Genomic DNA, 24033 nt, shown 5'->3' on the forward strand with positions numbered 1-24033 from the left:
AGGTAATGCCCATTCATTGAATAGGCCTGTTTAAGAAGCAGCCAGGGCATGGCCTGTATAATGAGGCCAAGATAAAGAAAGACATCAAACTAGGAGGGAAACAGCAACAGTTACTATTGATAATCACTCTAAAGCCAGGAGGGTCCAGAAGAGCCCTTAGGCAGGGGGCCCATTGGCATTCCAGCTTCAGAGTGCAGTAGGTTTAAGGCAGTGCGGTGGCAAGGAAAATCATGCAGGACTTGGGTTCCAAAAACCTGGTTTTTAATCTCAGCGCCTGACTCCTGGGGGTGGGAGGGCGGAGGAGGATGTTAACCAAGTTACAAACCTCAGCGGGTTTCAGCTTGTTCATTTGTAAAATGAAGGGGTTGGACTAGAAGATGATCTCTAAGGTCCCTTTTAGTTCCAAGTTTAAAATCTATGATCTGAAACTTTTTCTTTTCAAAGAAAATGCTTTGTTAGAAACTTATCACTGAACATCAATACATGAATTTAAATTAGTTTGACAATCACTGTAGAGGCGGAAAATGCAAAGACCAAATGTACCAATTAGCACAAGTTGGACAAAGAAATTTGGTTACATCCTTTATTAACCAAATGGGCTATCCCCCAAACAATTTCTAACATAAAGACACAGCATAAAATGAAGTCCACATTAAAAGCAGTTGTGGTTAATTACATCCTACCAACAAGGTAGTAATAATTTTGCATGTGAGGAAACAGAAACATAGTGCCCAGTTCAGAGAAGTGTTTTTTTGAAATCTTTGCAACCTTGACTGTCAATGTTCAAGAGGACACTGCTAATGATGAAAACATATTAAGAAAAGTCTTGTAAGCAAGCTAATGTGGAAGCAATCCTCAAAACAAGGAAGTGGACAAGACTGCTAAGTATGGAAGCATACTAGGAAAACCCTTTTCCTTTTCATTACAATATAGCACTAAGACAGTATTAGGTTCAAAGTCCTTCATCCCACCTGGACAAGAAAACTTTACCAGTTTTCCTTTAATTTTCATTTCCCAAAACAATGTCCTGTACTAAATCTACTTTACCCCTTACACAAGCCTAACAACTTTCTTTGAGAAAATTGGTAACTCTAGCTGAAGAGATAAGGGTATTATTGGACAGGGACCACCTGAGTCGATAAGAGCAGTAGCCTCTTTCCCCATACCTTAATCTTAGAGTAATGATCACACTAAAAAAAGGAAGAAGTCTTTGATTACTTCAGTTATGAGAAGGATCTCTTAAGTTCACTGCTGATCAGGCAGAAAATAAAATTACTGAAGTAGATAAAGATGAATTAAATGGCTTCAGAACAATGAATCTCAAATACATGCATTAATTTTCAATTAGTATTATTCTGAGACTGTTAGCTAAATGCTGAAACTCTTGTTTACTGTTGGGAATTTTGTCTTCTGTTTGAAAATTATATCAAGTGTAACTCCAAAATGGCTTGTGTTGTAGATATTTTTCAAAGGATGAGAAAAACTTCACCCATTTTTAGATCCTTCTCTCTATGCGGTAAAGGTTCTTGGAATTAACTATCCTTCCATTTAATGACAACTGTTTTCTATCTTATTCACACCAATAGGAGGGAAATAAGGGTCCCTTTTCCCTTTATCTCCACACTCCTCCCACTGAGGTTTACATTCATTGATCAAAGGGATTTACTGTAAAAAAGGAAGACAGTGTTGTAAGAACATAATACTTCCTTCTAGGCTGGGTCTGAAAGTTTACAGATTCACCTTTTGCAAGTATATTGAAACAATATTTTCTCATTTCTGTTTGATCCCAAGTAAAGGTCAATAAGAATTTTGGAAAAGTCAGTTTATAACTTCATATTGTTCAATGACTGTAATAGTCATGATCTAATACATGGTAAACTTCCCATTCAAAGGAGAGCCCCACACTTCCCATCAATTTAAGTTCACCTAGAATTAATTCTAACAGCTAGGGATAGAAGGTATCATTCATCCATTGAAGCTGTGCATATTTTCCCCTGAAAGATAAATTGATGTATCAGTTTTTGCCAGAATCAAGCTGAAACTGTAAGCAATAAATAAACAAAATTTACAGTCATAAGACAGTCTATTTCATACAAGTTACACTGTTTTAAATTAAAGAGGGCAATTATTTATATTGCTAACATCAATATTGGTTTATAGTTGTAACACAGCATATGATAATCATCAAACTATCTATCTTTTATATCCATTAAGCTCAAGTACTCCTTGGAGCTACTCCAAGGCCTCTCCTACAGAGGAAAATTAAGGAGGTTGGTATCCAGCCAAAAGGGTCATAGGTAGAAAGGTTGAGGGAAGGAAAGATTCTGGTAGAATTTAGGCATAGAATGGACTGAGGAATAAGTGCTCACACTGGCTGATCTCTGACTGCAGTGAGATCTGAGAAGGTAGGTGATGGAAAGAAATGGAGGAAGGGCTCCCCATGGCCTGGTGAATTCTGCCCTCTGGAAACTGCAGGACTCTGAAAAATCTTTAAAACACAACCTCAATTTCTGTAAGAAATTGAAAACATCATATACCAAGGTGTAAAAGTGTTCTATGCTGTTTCAATATTTTGATCTATTTCCCAAGACTATGCAAAGAGTAGATGAGGCAAGTACACCAACATTTTGGAGTTAATGAAAAAATTTGTTGCAAGATTTTCATCCTAGCTAAATGTCCTCTGCTAAAGGGAAATCAGACACTCATTATCCAAATGTGTAAATTAGCAAAACCCAAATTATCACATTCATAAGGCTTCTCTCCAACATGAATTTTCTGATGAACAGTAAGTTGTTTCCTCAGAGTGAAGGCCTTCCCACATTCTCTACATTCATAAGGTTTCCCTCCTGAATGAAATCTCTGATGCTGCGTAAGAGAAATCTTATGACTAAAAGACTTGCCACACTGATTACATTCATAAAGTTTCTCTCCAGTATGAATTCTCAGATGTTGAACAAGCCTTTCCTTTACACTGAAGGCCCTCCCACATTCGTTATATTCATAAGGTTTCTCTCTAGTATGAATTCTTTGATGCTGAGAAAGTCCTGACTTCATAATAAAAGCCTTCCCACATACATTACATTTATAAGGTTTCTCTCCAGTATGAATTCTTTGATATTGAGAAAGCCCTGACCGCATAATAAAGGCCGTCCCACATTCATTACATTCATAAGGTCTTTCTCCAGTATGAATTCTCTGATGCACCTTAAGCTGTGCTTTGACACTAAAGGCCTTCCCACATTCTCTACATTTATAAAGTTTCTCTCCAGCATGAATTCACTGATGTACAATCAGATATTTCTTCTGAAGGAAACCCTTTCCACATTCATTGCATTCATAAGGTCTTTCTCCAGTGTGAATTCTCTGATGTACCTTAAACTGTGCCCTCACAAGGAAGGCCTTCCCACATTCACTACATTTATAAGGTTTCTCTCCAGTATGAATCCTTAGATGCTAATTAAGTTCTGCCCTTACATAGAAGGCCTTTCCATACTCATTACATTCATAAGGCTTCTCTCCAGTATGAATTCTCTGATGCCGAGTAAGTACTGCCCTCCTACCAAAGGCTTTCCCACATACATTACATTCATAAGGCTTCTCTCTAGTGTGAATTCTTTGATGGTAAATCACTTGCACTTTAATACTGAAAGCCTTCCCACATTCATTACATTTATAAGGTTTCTCTCCTATATGAATTCTGTTATGTTGAGTAAGCCTTGAGCTGTAATGGTAGGCCTTACCACATTCCTTACATTCATAAGGTTTCTGCCCTGGTTTTTCATATGGAACAAGTTGTTTGCAATAAAGGAAGGTCTTATCACATTTATTATAGCCATTATGTTTCTGTCCAATTTGAATTCTCCAATGTGGACTAAGAGTTTTGTTCTCTGAAATGAAGAATAATGGATTGATTAGTACTGTCCCTTTTCCTCTCTTTCCCAAAGGCTCTGTCTACTCACAAATGTTATAACTGTTCTGTTCCCCTGCTTGAGAGGCCCAATTTAACTTGGTTTATCCAGGTAACTATATATATACATTATATATATGTATATATATGTATATATGTTATGTAAAATCCAATGATGTATAGTTAATATACTTAAATCAATAGATTCAGGACTAAATTTTTTCTAAGTGCCCTAATAAAAAGAAGAGTATTAGAGGGATGAAAAAGATCTGTCCTGCAAATCATCAATATATGAATATTCAGTAAATATTACATTCACATGAGTAGAACATGGAGAACATTGTACACAGTAACAGTGATGACCAACTTTGATAGACTTAACTCTTCTCAGCAGTACAATGATCTAAGGCAATTCTAAAAGACTGATCTGGAAAATGTTATCCACATCCACAGACAGAACTATAGATTGTGAATGCAGATCAAAGAATACTCTTTTATCTTTTTTGCTTGTTTTTTCTTTCTCATGGTTTTCCCTTTTTTCTGATTCGTCTTTCACAACCTGACTAATATGGGCATATATCTAATATGCCTAAATATGTATAGCCTATATCAGATTTCATGTCATCTTAGGAAGGGTGGAAGGGAAGGAGAAGGAAAAATCTGGAACTCAAAATCTTATAAAAGTGAATATTGAAAACTAAAAATAAATAGCTTTTTTTAAAAATTACATTCACAAAAAATATGGCTTTCATATCTAGCAAATATTGCTCACATTTTGAATTGAAACAAGATGGGGGACAACTGAAAAGATAAAAATAAAGAGAATCTATATAGATTTGGGAAAGAAGAGAGTAGAGATGCAAAGAGTCACCAGCAGAACAGACTTAAGAAGGAATAAAATAAGGAGGGATATAAAGTAGTTTGGTACAAGAGGAAGAGCAATGAATTTAGAGGCAGAGCACCTGGGTTCAATCCTACCTCTGCCATTTATTATACCTATGTGGCTCTCATTTTTTCATTTTTAATTTTATTTTTTTATTATGAACTAAAAATAATAAACAAGAACATTCACTTTACAAAGAATTTTTAAAATTCTGTATATGAAATATGACCTTTCATTCTATACAGTTTGAATGTTTTAAAAGTGTATATGTATTGTTAATGCACTATTTTTGCTTAATAGGAAGATCTTTACCACCCATTAATAGGCCCATGTGACCGGCTTGAGTCACATGGAAGCTGAGTCTCAAGAGACTGTAGTGGGGGGATGGAGGACTACAACAGTTCCATGAGTTCATGATGGCTTGATAAGCCCACTCTATTGTGCAAATGGAGCAAAAGTTGTTGGTTCGGCCCTCCTGGATCTCATACAATAGCCCCAAGGCTTTCGGGTCTTAGGTAAACCTCTTAGTATTTCACAAACATCCTGAGGCAGTCATTGGGACTTGCATTTGTTGATGAAAGAGGATAGGTGAAAGTAATCACAGCACAAGCTTGCCACAAGTATGGAACTTACGGCTGCACAGCATATAAGGCCTGTACTTGCTAATAATAAATGGAGCTGGTAACATCTTTGTCTCCTGCCTCATCACTGAGTGCCTGAGATTGAGATGTCCTGCGGGTCGGGGGTCTCTCCACTGAGCTGGCCATAGCAGGGGGAGCTTGTCAAATGGGTGGAGTAGGAAGGGACAGAGCAGGAAGGGTGGAGTGGAGCTGAGAGGAAATTAGTCATAGTAGATAGAGCTGAGGGAAAGAGGGAGCAGACAATGAACTGTGAGTATCTGTTCATGGAAAGGCCCTAGCAGGAGGAAGGCTTGGGGATGGTGATGCCCCCTGAATTGCTATTGTGTATAGATTTCTTTGTTGCTATGATGGATTTGGCTTTTTGGTACTGAGATTCAGCTTTCTGGTATATGAATAAATGTTTTGGTTCTGTCTTCCATGTGGAGAGTCTGTTATATTTTGTGATTCAGAATTATGCCAGCATATTCATAGCTGCCATCAGTGCTGTGAATATTGCCTTGGCACTACAGCATACTAAATTTAATCTAGTAGTAAAAAAACTGTGTTACTTGTATATATCTCTTTATAACTGTCCTCTCCACTGTATATTTTTAAATGTTTCTTTGAAGCTCTTTTTCTTTTTTAAATTCTATTGCTACTCACAAAATTCTCCTTCCCTCCCCAAATCTAAAGCCCTCCTGTATAACAAATAAGTATAGTCAAGCAAAACAAATCTGCACATTGGTCACATCTGAGCATATATGTTTCATTTTTTACCTCGAGTTCAAGGAACCAAGTGCTAAATCCAGCCTACTGTCAATTTTGAGTTTATGAGTTAAAAATTTGTGAGTTAAGATTGTTTTACATTTTTAAATTGTTAAATTAAATTTAAATCTTACATTTTTAAGTTAAATTATTAAATTAAATTTAAAAATCTTTTTTTAACAAAAAATTTTTTGAACAAAAAATTTCTTAGTGGAGACCTGAATTTGGCATTTGGAACACAGTCAACTGACTGCTGCTCCAGTCCATCAGTTTCTGCCAAGAAGTCAGTTTTGCTCCATGAGTCATTTTTAAACAATCAAATTGTATTTTTTAAGCAGCAGAAATCTGACTTCTCTAATCTTTTCCCTCTCTTCAGCTGAGAATGAAAGAAAAACAAAACTCCTGCTACACACATGTAGAGTCAAGCAACAAAAAATTTCCCCATTGGCCCTATCTAAAAGAAGAGTCCATTGTGTCTAAGTCATTCTACACTCTGAGTCCTTCAGCTCTCTATCAAGAGGTGAGCAACAGGTTTCATCATGAGTCCTCTGGAATTGTTGTAGTTCATCATGGTGACTTCCTAAGACTTTCAGAGTTGCTCATCTTCACAATACTGTTGTCACTGTATAAATTCTTACCCTTGTCCTGATCACTCACTCTGTTCATACAACTCTTCTAGGTTTTTGGGAAATCATACCCCTCATCATTTCTTATAGCACAACAGAGTTCAATCACATTTATATAATATCATTTATTTAACCATTCCCCAACTGATGGGCATCCCCTCAGATTCCCATTCTTTGTTGCCTCAAAAAGAACTATATTTTTAAACAGCCTTAGAGTTTGTTGACTTAGGATTAATATCCTTCTTTTGTCTTATTCTAATTCACTTTCTCTCTTCTCCCCTGTCCTATTTCCCAGATGGAGTGAAATGTGTGTGTGTGTGTGTATGTATTCTTCCCTCCTTTGACCAGATGAGCTACCTTTAAGTGTTATCTGCTCCTCTTTCCCTTTCTTCCATGTTAGCATAGACATCTCCTCGTACAACCAGAGAAGAAAAGGTCTGAGGAGTTCCGAGGACATAACACCCTGTCCAATGTTTTACAAACATTCAACAGAGCTATTGCTTACAATAACTCATATGTTTCATTTTCATTTTGTCACATGAATAACTGCTTCTTAGAATGTCTCCCTTTGTAGCTAAGAGGCTTCCTCCTAAATGACAAACAGAATTTGCTCAGCTTTCATATCCTCACCTAGGCAGTTGTTTCTTGGGATGTCTCCCTTTGGCATCCAAGATTTTTCTCTTCTCTCCAATCGGTAGATGACATCTGGTTTGGAAACTGCAAATCCTATTCAATGACAATGGAAAAATTCTAAGGACTGTCATCTAATAATTCAGTCCTCTATATCCTTGATAGAAAGGAGGAGGAACAAGGGCACGGGATATTGCTTACATTATCAAGAGCATTGACCATATTAGCTTGAGCTGGTTTTGTTTCTTTTTATTTGTTATGAGAGAGGTCAATAGTGTAATGGAAAAGGATAGGAGAATATTTCATAAAAATGAGTGTGGAGTTTTAAAAATATCCCAAAGACTTTAGAATTATTTAATATTTTATTTTCCCCCCATTACATGTAAAAACAATTTTTCATATTCTCTTTTTAAAAAATTTGAGCTTGAAATTCTCTCCCTTCCTTCTTCTCATCCCCTCTCACTGAGAAAGCAAGCAATTTGATATAGATTATACATTTGAAGTGATGCAAAACACATTTCCATATTAGCCATGTTGCTACAAAAAAAAAGACAAAAAAAAGAGAAAGTTTTTAAAAACTATGATTCAATTTGCATTCAGACTTCCATCAATTCTTTCTTTGGGAGTGGATAGTATTTTTAATCATGAGTCATTTGGATCATTGTATTACTGAGCATAGCTAAATTATTTAAAGTTGATCATCATACAATATTGCTATCACTATGTACAATATTCTTCTGCTCACTTCACTTTTTATCCATTCATGTAAGTCTTTACAGGTTTTCCTAAAAGCATCCTGCTCGTCATTTCTTATACCACAATACTATTCCACCACAATCATACACCACAACTTGTTCAGCCATCCTCAGTTGATGGGTTTCTACTCAATTTCCAATTCTTTGCCACCACTATATATATGTGTATATATATATATGTGTGTGTGTGTGTGTGTGTGTGTATGTGATTTCCTTTTTGTTTTCTCTCTTTGTGATATAGACCTAATGTTGGTATTGCTGAGTCAAAGAGTATGCATGGTTTTATAGCCCTTTAGGTATAGTTCCAAATTGCTCTACAAAATCGTTGAATCACTTCACAACTTCGACAATATATTAGTGTCTCAATTTTCCCACATCCCCTCCAATATGTCATTTTCCTCTTCAGTCATACTAGCTAATCTAATAGGTATATGGTGGTACCTCAGAATTGTTTTAATTAGCATTGCTCAAATCAATAGTGACTTAGAGCATTTTTTCATATAGCTATAGATAGCTTTGATTACTTCAGACAAAAACTGCCTGTTTTGACTATTTATCAATTGGGGAATGGCCCTTACTTTTATAAATTTGACTCAGTTCTCCATGTATTCGAGAGATGAAGCCTTTATCAGAGAAACTTGCTATAAAAATTTTCTCACTTATGATTACTAACTGTATTTCTCTCCTTCCTATTTTCCCATTTATCCTACTCTTGCTCTCCTTTCACCCTGTCCATCTTCAAGAGTGTTTTGTTTCTGATTACCATTTCCCCCAGTTCAGTCTCCCTTCTATCGGACCCCTACCCTTTTCTTATCCCCTTCCCATTCTACTTTTCTATAATGTAACACACTTTTCTATACCTAAGTATGTGTGTTATTTTCTTTCTGAGCCAATTTAGGTGAAAGTAAGGTTCAAACACTCCCACCCACCTACCCCATCTTCCTCTCCACTGAAAAAGCTCTTTGGTGCTTCTTTTATTGTGAGATAATTTACCCCATTCTACCTCCCTCTCCCCTTCTCCCAACGGATTCCTCTTTTTTACTCCTTAATTTTAATTTTTAGATATCATCTCATCATATTCAACTTACCCCTGTGCCTTTTGTCTATATATATATATATATATATATATATATATATACTTCTAACTGCCCTAATAAAGAAAAAGCTCTTAAGAGTTACAAGTATCATCTTTCCATGTAGGAAATGTAAAGAGTTTAGCCTTACTAATTCCTTATCATTTCTCTTTCCTGTTTACTTTTTTACGTTTCTCTTAAATCTTGTATTTGAAAGTCAAATTTTCTTTTCAGCTCTGGCATTTTCATCAGGAATGATTGAAAATCCTCTATTTCACTGAATTTCCACTTTCCCCCTGAAGGATGATACTCAGTTGTGCTGGATATGTAGATTCCTGGTTGTAACCCTAGCTCCTTTGGCCTCCCGAATACCATATTCTAAGCCCTCCAATGCTTGAATGTAAAAACTGCTAAATTTTGTGTTACCGTGCCTGTGACTCCACGATATCTGAATTGTTTCTTTCTGGTTGCTTGCAATATTTTCTCCGTGACCTGGGAACTCTTGGATTTGGCTATAATATTCCTGCAAGTTCTTTTGATTTCTATTTTACCATCTGGTTTTTGAATATCAGGGCAGTTTTCCTTGAAAATGTCTTGAAAGAGGATGCCTAAGACTTTTTAGATTAGGGCTTTGAGGCAGACTGATAATTCTTAAATTATCTCTTCTTGACCTGTTTTCCAGGTCAGTTGTTTTTCCAAAGAGGTTTTTCACATTTTTTCTTTTTTTCTTCTTTTGATATTGTTATATTGCTTCTTAATATCTCATGGAGTCATTAGCTTTCACTTATCCAATTCTTATTTTTTAAGGAATCATTTTCTTTGCTGAGCTTTTATACCTCTTTTTTCGTATGGCCAGTTCTACTTGGAACAAAAGGAGTTCTTTTCTTCAGTGAATTTTTGTACATCGTTTTATTTGGCCAGTTCTTCTTTTTAACGTATACTTCTCTTCACTGGATTTTTGTGCCTCTTTTACCATCTGGCATATTCTATTTTTCAATGTGTTATTTTCTTCAGTATTTTTTTGTACCTCCTTTACCAGGCTGTTGACTCTTTTTTTGTTATTTTCTTGTATCACTGTCATTTCCTTTCAAAATTTTTCTTCTAACCCTCTTATTTGATTTTAAAATTCTTTTTGAGCTCTTCCAAGAATTCTATTTGGGCCTGAGACCAATTCACATTTTTCTTTGAGACTTTGGATATAGCAATTTTAACTTTGTTGTCTTCTCTGACTTTGTGTTTTGATCTTTATTGTCACTATTGCAACTTTCTAAGATCAGGCATTATTTTTGTTGTTGTTTGCTCACTTATCCAGCCTGTTTCTTGACTTTTAACTTATATTAAAGTTAAGCTCTGCTCCTGATGTGGAGGGGGCATTGTCCCAAGCTTCAGGTTTCTTGTGCAACTATTTTCAGAACTATTTCAGGGAAGGAGTGGTGGGGAAAGTAAGCTCTCCAAGCTTCCAAGGTGGTATGATCTAAAGAGAGGTGTGTTTACTCCTTTCCTGGCCTGTTCTATGGTCTGTGGGCAACAACAAGCACTATTTTCTACCCTGGAACTTTGATCAGGGCTCCTGTTCTGCTGTGGCCACAAGTTCCAGTGTACTAGTGCTCCTCCTTGCCCTAGAACTACAACCTGGATCCAAGTATGGGTAATGCAACAGAGTCTTGCACCCAGTGTCAGCAAAAGGACCCCTGTAATTTCCTTCTGACCAGCTGTCCAAGCCCCTTACCATCTGTGGACTGAGAGAAACCAAAGCAGCCACTGTCACCACTGTTTCAGTCGATCTTAAGGCCTGCTGCTGGTTTGCTGGGGAGAATTCTGCACTCCACTCTCACCCTGGTGCAATAAACCTTTCTTGCCAACCTTCTAAGTTGTCTTGGGTTGGAAAATTATTTCATCCCACCCTTTTGTGGGTTCTGCCACTCCAGAATTTGTTTTGAAACATTAATGTTGTTTGAAGGGCACTTTGAGAAAGCTCAGGTGAAATCCCGGACTTTTCTCTGCCATCTTCCCAAAAGACGTTAAAAAAAGAATTCAATCTTCATCCAATCTTTCATTGCAGAAAAAAGTAGGCATACTAGAAAGACCCAGAGCACATAAGACTTCTGAGGATGTTTTATAGTGTCTTGCTAAGAAGTAATGGGGAATGGGATACAGAGTTGGACTCAGAAATAAATTAGTTTGTTTTACTCATTCCCTGCTAAAGACAATAGGCATGCTGGTTATGTACACAGAGATTTTCAGGAATAAACTTGGATCTGAAACAAAACAGAATGGGGAAGATAACTATTCAGGGACCAAGAATCAAGTTGCTAATTTTTTACTAAGAACACATAGAACAAGTACCCTGAGTCTTGACCAAAAAAGAACTAAGAATTTCAGGCTTCTGCTAAACAATAACTGTTAAAAACTTGAGGCACTAAAAAAATATTTCTACCAACTCTATTCATGAGAGCAAAGAACTGGAAACCAAGGGGTTGTTGTTGTGGTGGTGGTGCTGGTGGTGGTGCTGGTGGTGGTGCTGGTGGTGCTGGTGGTGATGGTGCTGGTGCTGGTGGTGGTGGTGCTGGTGGTAATAGCAGTAGTTGTTGCTGTGGTTCAGTCATGTCTGACTCCTCATGACCGCATGTGGGGTTTTCTTGGCAAAGATACTACAGTGATTTGCCATTTCCTTCTCCAGGGCATTTTACAGAAGAGGAAACTGAAGCAAAGAGAGTGAAGTTACTTGCCCAGGGTGATACAGCAAAATGTCCGAAGCTGTATTTGAACTCAGGATGATCAGTCTTCTTGACTCCAGGACTGGTGCTCTATCTACTAGGCCATTTAGTTGTTCTAACCAAGGGATTACCCATCAACGTGGAAATCACTAAACAAATGATGGTATCTAAATAAAGCAGAATGTTATCGTGCTGTACAGGAAGAGAATCATTTCACAGAAGCCTGGGAAGATTTGCATCAACTTACGCTGAGTGAAGTAAAGAGAATCAGAACCATTTATACGTTAACTACAACACTGCAAATAGGAGCAATTTTGAAAGATTTAAGATCAAGGATTAATGCGATGGTCAACCATTATTCCAAAAGAACAGTAAAAAAAATCCTGACAGAGAGGCGATAATCTAAACGTAGAGAATAAGGCAAATTTTTGGATATGGCCATTAAGGGAATTTGTTTTGCTTGGCAATGTATGTTTGTTATAAGGGTTTTGTTTTGTTCTGTTTTTACAATGTTAGGGGAGAGAGGGTAGGGACAGGAGGGAAAAAAGGATGGTTAATTTTTTTAAAATTGAAATTTAAAAATCTTGAAACAGCCCACAGTATTTGTTAAGGGAGGAAGCAGACATCCCAATGGGGAAGTTGTAATTCAAAAGGGCACAGCTGTCCTTACCCAGGCAGACCAAGTTCTTACAGTTCTCCAGCATCATATCCCTGTACAACTCTTTCTGAGAAGGACCTAAGTATACCCACTCCTCCTGGGTGAATTCCACAGCCACATCTTTGAATGTCATAGATTCCTGAAAAACAAAAAACATTTGTGCTTACCCAGGAATCATCCCTTATCTTGACCTGAGAGAAGTGAACCTGAAAGAAATTTTGAGGGTGATTCTAACAGTGCTTAGATTTTAAGGTCTTCCAAAGCACATATCTAAGTACCTGTAACAATAATCACTGAGGAAACACACTGCTCCGGATATAGGGCATTCTACTTCAGGAAAACATTAATAGACAGTTTTCCTTTTATAACTTCCATCCATGCTTCCTAGTTCTATCATCTGGGGTCAAGCATAATTAACTTGACTCCTTCTACTTGACAGATCTTCACACAGCTGAAGACAACTCCCATGTCCCTCTAGGTCTTCTCTTACAAGCATCAACCAAGTAGTATGATCTACTTACCACCCAAATTGGCCTCCTCTGTTCATTCTCCAACTAATTATTGTTCTTCTTAAAATGAGGTGCTCAGAAGTAAGCACAACATTCCAGATTCCAGATGTAGCATCAAGACCAGGGCAGAAAAGGGGAAAGCTATCACATCCCTTGGTCAGGAGGCTACATTGTAGTGAGTTAGAACTGGAAGGGAACTCAGAGAATCCTTGTTTCACAGGATCACTCATTTAGAATTGGAAAGGATCTTCAAGGTCATAGAATGCAATCCTCTGATTTTAAAGATGAGGAAAACGAGGCCCTGAAAAGTTATTTCCCTAAGGTTACACTGAGAACAAACACCAGAGCTAGGATGGGAGCTCACTGTCTTTGACTCTAAATTCAACAATTTTTCCAAAGTAACATGCTGCCAGACATTAGTCCTGAAGCAAAACTGCAAAAAGTCCTGGCCCCTGTGACTTGCCTGAGGTAGGTCTGTCCATCCAGTGTCTAACCAGGGAAGAAGGTTTTCCCGGAAACTCAGGAACTAACCAAGCAGGCACCCACACACCATGGGTCACATCCTGGGAGGGCATTTACCATCACAGGACATAGAACAACGAGGGGCAGGATGTAAAGTGGTAGTAGAACCCAAGGAACTATAAAATTCACCTATCCCTGGAGGGCTTTCTGTATGATTTCCAGATATTTCAATTTCCCAAAGGGCAGCTTTTAGAGAAATTAGAGTAACTCAGGGTTTAAACCACTACTTGGGGGCCACTATTGCCCAGAAGCAATAATCTTTTGGGTGTGACTGGCCAAGCAGCTTCAGCCTGGGCTGCATCCTCCCTTCCTGCCCCACAGAGATCGGAGAGGGACCCTCATCCATATGGGGCCCTTCCCTGTGCTCAGCCTCACCCTACTTATCTTGTGCTGGTCTCCTCCTGTCCTGACAAAATTTTTTCCCACTGACAAAATGCCCTTCCTACCTACAGAGGACAGAGACACATTATTTTTTCCTGCTTCCTCCACCTACCTGTCTTCTGGTCTGGCATTAAAGGGAAAAGACTGGAATGTCATTCCTTTAGCTCTGCCCAGTGGTCCCATCTCTCTCCTGAGCTGCCTAACATCTTAAGAGGACACTCTCCTGAGGCTGAATCCCTATAAATGTGAATAACCCTTCTGAACTCATTCAGAAATGATTAACAAACTCCCACCTGGTCATACCCAACTCAACCTAGTGATTCTGTTCCCCTAGCTATCATTATACAAACCCCATTTTCCATCCCCATTACCCAATCCCCGATTCCCATTCCCTTCACCCTAGTACTCCCAAAGGCCAATCATAAATCTCTTTGGAATGCCTGCTCTGTAAATAACACTTGTTTTCATTTGAAATCTTTTCCCTTCCCACTTCTTCCATCTTCTGGTTCTCTATGAGAACTCCCCCCACCTCTTAATGGAACAGCCTCCTTGGCCACCCTTTCCAGCACCAGGGAGGACAACATTCATAAGGTAGTTTTGGGAGAGTTTTGCATTATCTCTGTATGAGACAACAAGATGAGACCCCTTTATTCATCCCTAACAGTGGCATTGACAAACAGGTTAAAACACTCAGATGAGACAAGAGTTTGTTCTGAGGTTCAGGTTTCTGGAATGAACCAGCTGTGTCCACACATGATAACCTCACTCATTAACACTGACCTGTTAGTTTCCATAACAAACCAGGAATCCCTACCAACTTAAGGTCTGGGAGACAGGCTTGATAGGTTTTAGGGTGGGAGCATATTCATTCGCTATGGCGCTTTTAATAGAAACTGGGCATAAACGTAGAAGGCCCTACACGGACCCTGGGAAGGATGCATGTTTCAGTACACTGACATACAGGAAATCAAACCTCCAAAAGAACCTATTCAAATCATATATTAAGTACCACTGAAATAAATACTTGTCATAGGCTCAGTGATCAGTGGGTTTTCTATCCTCTGTATCCGATGCAATGGCAGTCTGTACAGTAGTCACAGATCTGATTCCAGAACAGATACGATTAGCTGAATTGATCAAGAATGTGGGAATTCTCTTGCTAGCCAAGAGTTATAGGCCAATAATAGCTGCACTGCGGTTGTCACTAAGAAAGCCAAGAATATCCATTTTATACTTGCCACACACCCAGGAAATCACAGTCTACTGCAAAGGCACAACAGATTGTTATTCTGCCAAAAACCAGTTAATTGGACCAATAGAATTAATGTCAGGCCAAGTTCTTAATCTTTATAATCTCCTATATTCTGCTCAGCATATCAAAGAGTGAGAAATGGAGATTCATGTGTCACACAGGAGGTATGATCTAGAACAATAGCAGGGATTATTTCCCAAGTAGCTTCTCTCTGTACCACCACCAACGACCAGGGAACTGAAGATAATCCCTTGAATGGTTCATCTCAGCCAGAACATAAGGTATAAGGCTGTTGCTGGAGGAACTATTGTCTTCTCCATTCTGCACTGTATTACAACTATCCACATTTATGAAAACCCCGCTAACATGATTCGCTGTTTGTTGTGCTTTGTTCTCAAAGAGGACCAAAATGACATCACTATAATAGAGTTAAGTTTCAATGTGTCCGACTGTGGCTGATCAGAACAATATGAGTTTGGAATGCTCTACCACAGATTGGGCACAGATAGTCCATGTGAATATTTGGGGTGGATACTCTAAATTTGTGCATCCTATGTTTCCTTTCTGTTTCAATTCTGTTTTGCTCATAGAGCTTCTCTGATGTGGGCACACCATGCTAAGCGGTCTTGTGCCAATATCTCCTTTGTCACACAATCAATTCCAAAGTTCTTAAGAGAGACCTTGAGAGTGTCCTTGAATCACCTCTTCTGATCGCCTGCCCCATGGGAGTTTTCCATGAAATAGTCTTTTTAGCAAGCATAGGTTTTGCATTCGACATGATAACTGCTCATGGAAGGCCTACTTTATTATAATTTAGAATAGTCAATAAAAGGCTTTATTTCACATACTGCTAAATATCTGGACAGGGACATGCATGCATCATTTGGCACATAGATAAGTATGTCTCTGTGATGCCAATGGATCCCTGACTATGAGCTATTTCCCACTGGTACTTTTAGTGCACCAAAATCACTTGATCATGTTGGGTTTGAAGCTGTTTAATCACTGGCTGTGTGGTCAGTTTGTTGTTTGGATGCAGTGTATGTGTGGGATAAGGGTGGAAAAATTGGGTGTGAGGCCTCAGGAAGTCAAAAGAGAAAGAGACTTTCTAATCTGTTTATTTGTAATCAAGAGCAAATGAAGGAGAATCTAAGGACTTGAGTGCTAAAAAGAATCTCAGGGGCGATGTAAACCAATTCAGGGTAAACTTTGTCTTTTAGTATCCTTGCACACAAAAGGGGTAAAGGAAGGCAAAAGTACAGAGGTTAGTTGGGACTGCCCATTTAAAAGTAAAATGAACTCTTATCTAAAAATAGCATTACGGAAAATACAAGGCTCTCCCTGGGCAGAATAATGACTACAAATAAGGCTGACATCCTCCAAGTAAAGAACATTGATTATGCTAGAAAGCACAATGAAGCGGGAAGTGTAAAGGCTGAAAGATGAAGGAGACTTCCAAATAAAATAGAGGCTAAAGTTTCCCTCCATGATGATATAATGTGAAGAACTGTGTTCTAGGCCCCTGTGGATCCAGACATCGCCCAGCACCATCAGCAGTGCTCCACTTCTCCTCAGAATGAAGAGGTTACAGCGGCACATCCACCCACTCTGCCTCTCCTACTGGAGAGCAGACACTTGCTTGTATTTAGACGGATAGGAGAGTGACTGGACTATCCCTAGGTACAGGGAACTCACATGTGAGCAAATTCCCTGCACCGATGCAGGTTGGCACTTTCTCCGCACTTCTAACATTTAAGAGCTGCTCAGAGCACAGAGGAGTGGAGTGACTGGCCCGAGATGATCCAGTGCATTCATTAGAGAGGAGCTTCAATCTTGGGTCTTGTAGCTTCCGAGCATTAGACAACACTGCCCCCTCCTGCCCACATTTGGTAATAGCTTGCATAGTCTAATTGCTCTTAATTTCATTTCTTCACTTTATGCTATAAACACTAGGCATGATTTCTTGTAATCAAACCCTAAGTAACTACCAGAGGAGACCCTGTGACAGGCAGCGGGCACCTCCTCTGACATTGAGAGGTCCTCTGCTAGGCAGCGAAGCTTGTTTCTTCCTCACAGGTTAACCTGGAAACAAGCCCAAGAAGGAAAATGAAGTGAGGTCTCAGCCACGGGCTCCAGCCTTCCTCCTCGGAAACCTTCCTGCCTCTGCAGACTTGGCTGGGGACTCACAGACCTTCCTTGTCCCATCCTCACAGCCAGTCAATGACCCGTCTAATACAAGCAGTCTGCTACTAAGGGAGGGTTAGTTGTGAAAACTGGACAAGGAGGGACAGAAGGGGGAGAAACAGGGACAGAGGAAGGTCCTTGGGTCACTTTGCTGGAATTCTGTCTCCCACAATGACTTCATATAATCCTCAGAATGTCACTTCCTCAGCCTGTGCCTCTGTCCCCTCGGTGGTAAAATGGTACCATTACCAGCTGCTCATCTTTAAGAAAGACTATGCTCACTGCACATAAAAGCAGGACATATAAATGTCGGGCCATTCACATGCCTTCTTTACATCCCTCCCAACAGAAGCTAGGACTAACCACATCAGTCTGAGATGGGCTGAAAAACCAATGAGGCAAAGTTAATCAGAGAAGAGAGGTCACTGGGCAGCCCCAGGCAGCATCCCTCTAGAAAGCTGTAGTGTGGCACTGGAAGGGCACTGGGTTTGGAGTCAAAGGACCTGGGTTCCAACCTTGGTTCTGTTACTCGTGACATGAGAGGCCTCTGGAAAGTCCCTTCCACTGGTAGGGGTTTGGTTTGCTCTCCTATAAGCCATCAAGCATTCATGAAGCTTTTTCTAGGTGTCAAGCACAATGCTACACACCAGAGTTCCAGTTTACAGTGGGAGAAACAATACACAAACATACAACGAAACACAACACATCTAAAAAAATAAATGCAAGAATACTGCAGGGGGTAGAAAGGTGCAACCAGACGATTTCTAAGGTTCCTTCTTGCTCTAAGTCTAGTTTCTAGGATGGCCACAAATTCCAGGGTTGTAGGATATGGGAAAGAAATCTATCCACACACTTTGGACTGAAGCAGCAGACTAGACTCACCATGCTGGCCCTGGCTGTCAGGAGTACAGAGGCCATGCCTTCTTCAGTGTTCTCACCTACTGGGGAAGGCCAAAGGCCACAAGAGGCAGAGCTGGGGAGAAAATGGAATTATAAGTTAACACTGACCACATCATAAACACAGGCAAGAAGTCCCAGCATTCAGTAGGTGTCATATAAAGGCCCTCCCACCTTCCCATGTAACTTCCCCCATGAGGTGGCTATTAGGGGAAGCTCCTGGGCTGTTCCCAGGATACAAGTCAAATCAACATCTATTCATTAGATACCTACTTTAGGAAAAGTATTTTGCCAGATGTTAGGAAGGAGAAAGGACCAAAAAGGAAGCAGTCCTTTCCCTCAAGGAACTGACTTTATCCTGAGGAGATACAGCAAAAGCACAGGGAAATAAATGGCCATTTGGGGAGAGAAAGAGCACTATTACAGTTACCTGGGGGAACAGGAAAGCTTCCTGGGGACGGTGGTACCCAAAGTAAGTTCTGAAGGAAGATAAGGATTCTAAGACGCAAAGGCTAGACAAGCCAGGAGTGTCCTCTAGGCACTATGGATGGTATCTATGGTAGCTGACAGGTGGGAAATGAATGTCCAGTTCCAGAAACATCTGGGAGTCCAATCTGGCTGGAAGAGAAATGAAAGGGTTAATCAAGCAATTAAAAAAATGGTGAAATAAAAGTGGGCTGAAACAAATAATGAAGGGTTTTAAGTTTGTATTTTCACTTATTCACAAAATTTTATGCTCTCAGAGAGCCCTCGGAAACCATCTAGTCCATCCCATACCTAACTCGAGAATTCTGCAGCATACCCAGGAGGTGATCCTAACAGCCATTACCTGAAGAGATCCAAAGAGGGAGCTCACTACCTCTCAAGGTAGACCATTCCACTCTGGGAAACCTCTCTTTGGAACTGTGGCCTTCTTTCAAGCATAAATGTACATCTTGTCAAGTTCCACCCATTACCCTTGTATTTATTCTTTGGAGTGATGCAAAAACGAGCCTAATCCCTTTTCCAAATGAGGGCCCTTCAAACATCTGAGAACAGTTATGACATTTCCAAGGAGCTTTCTATTCTCCAGACTAAAAATCCTTGATTCCTTCAAATGATCCTCGTATGACAAACACTACAAGACTTCACCATCACTCCTGTATTCTTTGGTAGCTCCATATTTTCTCTAAGATAAAATACAAATGCTTCTGTTTGGAATTTAAAGCTCTTCACACACTATCTTCAACCTATTTCTTAATTTGTTTTTTTAATACACAAAATCATCTTTTTCTCCTTCCTTCCTCCCCTCCCCAATGGAAAAAAAAAAAGGAAAGAAAATCAAAACACTTGCAAGCAATTCGCACAAAATAAATTCTTATTTTAGACAAATCCAAAAACATGTCTCCTTCTGCATCTGGAGTTTAGTACCCTCCTGTCAAGACTTGGATAGTGTAGTTCATCACTGGGTCTCTGATAACTGCACTGGTTGGACTTCTTAAGCCTATCAAAGTTGTTTTTCTTTATAATGTTATTGTACATATTGCTCTTTTGCCTCTGCTCACTTCACTATGCATCAATTTATACAAATTCTGTTTTCTCTAAAACCATCCCTTTTTATATTTATGGCACAACAGTATTCCATCATATTTATTATATATCATCGTTTGTTGATATATCATTGTATCTCATTCTTTGTCACTACAAAAAAGAGCTGAAATATGCATATAAAATATACCGATTACATACCATTATAACAGCCAACATTTATTTAGAGCTTTGTTTGCAAAGTGCTTTACAGATATTATCTCCTATTATCCTCACAAGCCTGGGAGACAGAGAACCTTTTCTTCTTTCTGTGACCTCTTTGAGCCATAGGCTGGGTAGGGGCATCATTGGAGTCAGAGGGGATGCAGTTTAGTTAAGGACTTTTCGCTCCAACCCATTTTTCTAGACTGACTTCACATCCCTCACCTTAAGCACAATATGATGGTACAACCTTGCCCACTTTCCCCTATAACGCATCCCATCTATTGCCACCAAGCTTTGCACAGGATAAAAAGCCCCACTCTGCAGGCTAAAAGTGCCCCACTTTGCAGGCTAAAAGCACCCCACTTTGCAGGCTAAAGAGCCCCACTTTGCAGGCTAAAGCACCCCACTTTGCACAGGCTCACGCGCCCCGCTCTGCAGGCTAAGGCTCCCCGCTCTGTTGGCTAAGGCGCGCCGCTCTGCAGGCTCAGGCGCCCCGCTCTGCAGGCTAAGGCGCCCCGCTCTGCACAGGCTAAGGCGCCCCGCTTTGCACAGGCTCACGCGCCCCGCTCTGCGGGCTCAGGCGCCCCGCTCTGCAGGCTAAGGCGCCCCGCTCTGCACAGGCTAAGGCGCCCCGCTTTGAAGGCTCAGGCGCCCCGCTTTGCACAGGCTAAGGCGCCCCGCTCTGCAGGCTAAGGCGCCCCGCTCTGCACAGGCTAAGGCGCCCCGCTTTGCACAGGCTCACGCGCCCCGCTCTGCGGGCTCAGGCGCCCCGCTCTGCAGGCTAAGGCGCCCCGCTCTGCACAGGCTAAGGCGCCCCGCTTTGCACAGGCTCACGCGCCCCGCTCTGCGGGCTCAGGCGCCCCGCTCTGCAGGCTAAGGCGCCCCGCTCTGCACAGGCTAAGGCGCCCCGCTCTGCGGGCTCAGGCGCCCTGCTCTGCAGGCTAAGGCGCCCCGCTCTGCACAGGCTAAGGCGCCCCGCTTTGCACAGGCTCACGCGCCCCGCTCTGCGGGCTAAGGCGCCCCGCTCTGCACAGGCTAAGGCGCCCCGCTTTGCACAGGCTCACGCGCCCCGCTCTGCGGGCTAAGGCGCCCCGCTTTGCACAGGCTAAGGCGCCCCGCTCTGCACAGGCTAAGGCGCCCCGCTTTGCACAGGCTCACGCGCCCCGCTCTGCGGGCTAAGGCGCCCCGCTCTGCAGGCTCAGGCGCCCCGCTCTGCAGGGTAGGGAGCCCCGCTCTGCAGGCTAAGGCGCCCCGCTCTGCACAGGCTAAGGCGCCCCGCTCTGCAGGCACGTTTACCGTGGTCTGCTCCAGCTGTCGAACCTGAACGGTGGATCCCGTCTTTTCTGATCCCCGCTTGGTCCCGGCCCTGACATGACTTCCATTTTTTTGGTTTCTATTTTGTATTATTTATTTCTCTGTGTAACTCCTAGAACAGCTGTTGCTAACAAGGGATCCCCAAGGGGTGACTATTGGGGGGAGGTCCCCAAACTTGGATGTCGGTTAAAGAGCATCTTTTTTTTAAACAACAGTCTCTCAGTTAACCTCAGCTTTTCCTTCCTTCAGGAACGTGGGCAATGAAACACCTTTCGGAGACGGGTCTGTGGGGTTCACAGTCTGACAAAGGGGGACACGACGCACGAACGCGTAGGGACTCCTAGGAGAACGGGAGCGCTTTCGGGGCAGGGGCGGTTTCGCGTTTTTGTACAGAACGCCCCGCGCGCAGCGGATCCTCAGCAATGCCAGGCAGAACTTTAGGAAGAAAACGCAGGGAGAAGAGAAAAAAGGCGGAGGTGGGCAGCAGCACACAAGGGGAGGGGGCGGGGCAGGGAGTAGCGGCGCTGCTGATTGGTTCACAGTCCTGGCCCGCCCCCGGAGGGGGCGTTGCTTCGGGGAGGGCGGAGAGGCAGCTTGAGCACGCGCAATTCCTCCTCAGGGCGGTGCCACTACTCCTCGATACGCCGCCTACTTCACCGCCTGTTAGGCCCTGTCTCCGGCCCCTACTCACCCCGGCTTAGGATGCAGGGATCAGGGCACGACCTCAGACGAAACTCTGTCTACCAGGAATTAGAGGCGGCGAGGCGGAAGCGGAAATGACTTTCTTTCCCCTCCAACGCAGGTGTGAAAATGGTGACTGTGGTGAACAAAGCCTTCTGGGAATCGTAGTTCCAAGGTTTACGCATGTGCAGAAGCTATGTTCGCGGAGGGCCTCCCTCCCTGACACCCGAGTTTCCACCGTACACCAGCACCCCCGCCAGGTCCTTGATGGGTTGGATGGCGAAGCTGGTCAGGATCTCTGTGTCCCGTACCAGCTGCCCATTTGGAGTGGTGCAAGACTGGACTTCAAATCCAGCCTCAGACCCTTAACTAGCTATGTGACTGGGCCAAACCGCTGCCTGCCTCAGTTTCCTCCTCTGTAAAGTGAGGATCATCACAGCTCTTACCTCCCAGGGATGTCCTGAGGATCAAACGAGATAATAATTGTGCCTGACACGTAGTAAGTGTGCTATAATAAAGGCTACTATTTTTATGTTTTCTCATCTGGCCTTATTTCCTGCATCTGTCTCAAAATTCTCAAATTTTCTTTTAAAAAAACATGAAGTTGACAAACATCAATAGAGCATTTCAATATGCAAAGTATATACAGATTTGTATGACTTCATAAGTAAAGCTTTAAAAATGTCAAATTTAGCAAGATCTTTCTAACACTACCTGTCTGTATTTTTTTCTGTATATTTTTAAAGATTTCATTGCCACTCCTTTCTTTTTTCCTATTTTTTATCACTATCATTTCCCCCATAAATTTCCTCATACCCAACCCCCCCAAAAAAAAATGCTTACTGAAATGCTAGTTGATTTATTGAATACAGGGATGGGACCACAAAGGGGGTGCCCCTGAGTCGAGTTGGGGGCAAGCACACCCTAGTTCTTTGGATATTCACAGGGAAAGATCACCGTGGCTGCAATGCTTCAGTCAGACTTTAACAAGGCACAGAAAGTTGGCAGAGGCTATCAATATATAGAAAGTATAGAAACATATGGCAGAGGGGCTCTCGGGTGAGCCAGACAGAGGCAGACCGATGGGGACAAGGATAGGGTGGTGGAAGAAGGGAAGAAAACGAGAGTGGCTTACCTAAACCTCAGATCAGACTTGGAAGTCCTCAGGCTACACAGACCCTAAGGGGCAGATGAGTGCCCGCGGTGTGGCAGGACTTTGGGGTCTCGTTTGATTTCTTTTTATAGGATCTTGGTAGTCGAAAGCCTAACTTAACCATCCTCCCTTGGGCTTAGCTCCTTACCATATCCACATCCCCTCAAAGTTGTCAGCATAACGTTCAAGTTTAGTATCCACCTCATCTCAAAGTTATCGAGACCATAATCCGCTGGTCTGACCACGGATGTCTGGAGCTTATCAGAAATTTGTGTATCGTAGGACCAAGAGGTCCTAACAGCCACCTGTGTATCATAGGACCAAGAGGTCCTAACAGCCACCTGTGTATCATAGGACCAAGAGGTCCTAACAGCCACCTGTGTATCATAGGACCAAGAGGTCCTAACAAACAGCCACCTGTGTATCATAGGACCCTAACAAACAGCCACCTGTGTATCATAGGACCAAGAGGTCCTAACAGCCACCTGTGTATCATAGGACCAAGAGGTCCTAACAGCCACCTGTGTATCATAGGACCAAGAGGTCCTAACAGCCACCTGTGTATCATAGGACCAAGAGGTCCTAACAGCCACCTGTGTATCATAGGACCAAGAGGTCCTAACAGCCACCTGTGTATCATAGGACCAAGAGGTCCTAACAGCCACCTGTGTATCATAGGACCAAGAGGTCCTAACAGCCACCTTAGATGGCTTCCTCTGATTTAGCACATAGTCTCAGGATGTGGTTTTTAGTGAATTTATGAGAAAGCTTGCAA

The 24033-nt window shown here is 41.6% G+C and overlaps 1 protein-coding gene and 2 long non-coding RNA genes across 8 annotated transcripts in view; 2 read left to right on the forward strand and 1 right to left on the reverse strand.

The window, feature by feature from the left end:
* The window catches only part of LOC140521653 (uncharacterized), a 64301-nt gene extending 51838 nt beyond the window's left edge, over positions 1-12463 (forward strand). The window contains exon 3 of the long non-coding RNA XR_011973015.1: positions 11940-12463. This is a non-coding gene — a long non-coding RNA (uncharacterized lncRNA). The remainder of the gene's footprint in view (positions 1-11939) is intronic.
* Positions 573-22233, reverse strand: LOC140521642 (KRAB domain-containing protein 4-like). Of its 6 annotated transcripts, XM_072636890.1 has the most exons (6): positions 22116-22233; positions 18810-18997; positions 18365-18455; positions 12647-12773; positions 7432-7527; positions 573-2510 (listed from the first exon to the last, which is right to left on the reverse strand). In XM_072636890.1, the coding sequence occupies exons 3-6, from the start codon at positions 18398-18400 to the stop codon at positions 2491-2493; spliced, it is 279 nt and encodes a 92-aa protein (XP_072492991.1). In that variant the 5' UTR covers positions 18401-18455; positions 18810-18997; positions 22116-22233; the 3' UTR covers positions 573-2490. The 6 variants fall into 4 exon arrangements, with proteins under 6 accessions (XP_072492991.1, XP_072492986.1, XP_072492989.1 ...); XM_072636885.1 differs by having other exon boundaries at positions 573-7527; positions 18810-18993; XM_072636884.1 differs by having other exon boundaries at positions 573-7527.
* On the forward strand, positions 21209-22637 carry LOC140521654 (uncharacterized). The gene is made up of 2 exons (XR_011973016.1): positions 21209-21900; positions 22227-22637. It is a non-coding gene; the product is annotated as an uncharacterized lncRNA (long non-coding RNA).
* Positions 22638-24033: the final 1396 nt, after the last annotated feature.

This window comes from Notamacropus eugenii, chromosome 1, assembly GCF_028372415.1.
Source record: "Notamacropus eugenii isolate mMacEug1 chromosome 1, mMacEug1.pri_v2, whole genome shotgun sequence".
NCBI lineage: Eukaryota > Metazoa > Chordata > Mammalia > Diprotodontia > Macropodidae > Notamacropus > Notamacropus eugenii.

Coding starts and splice junctions, on each gene's coding strand:
- LOC140521642 (XM_072636885.1), bottom strand. CDS start 3,138: ATGCGGTCAGGGCTTTCTCAATATCAAAGAATTCATACTGGAGAGAAA.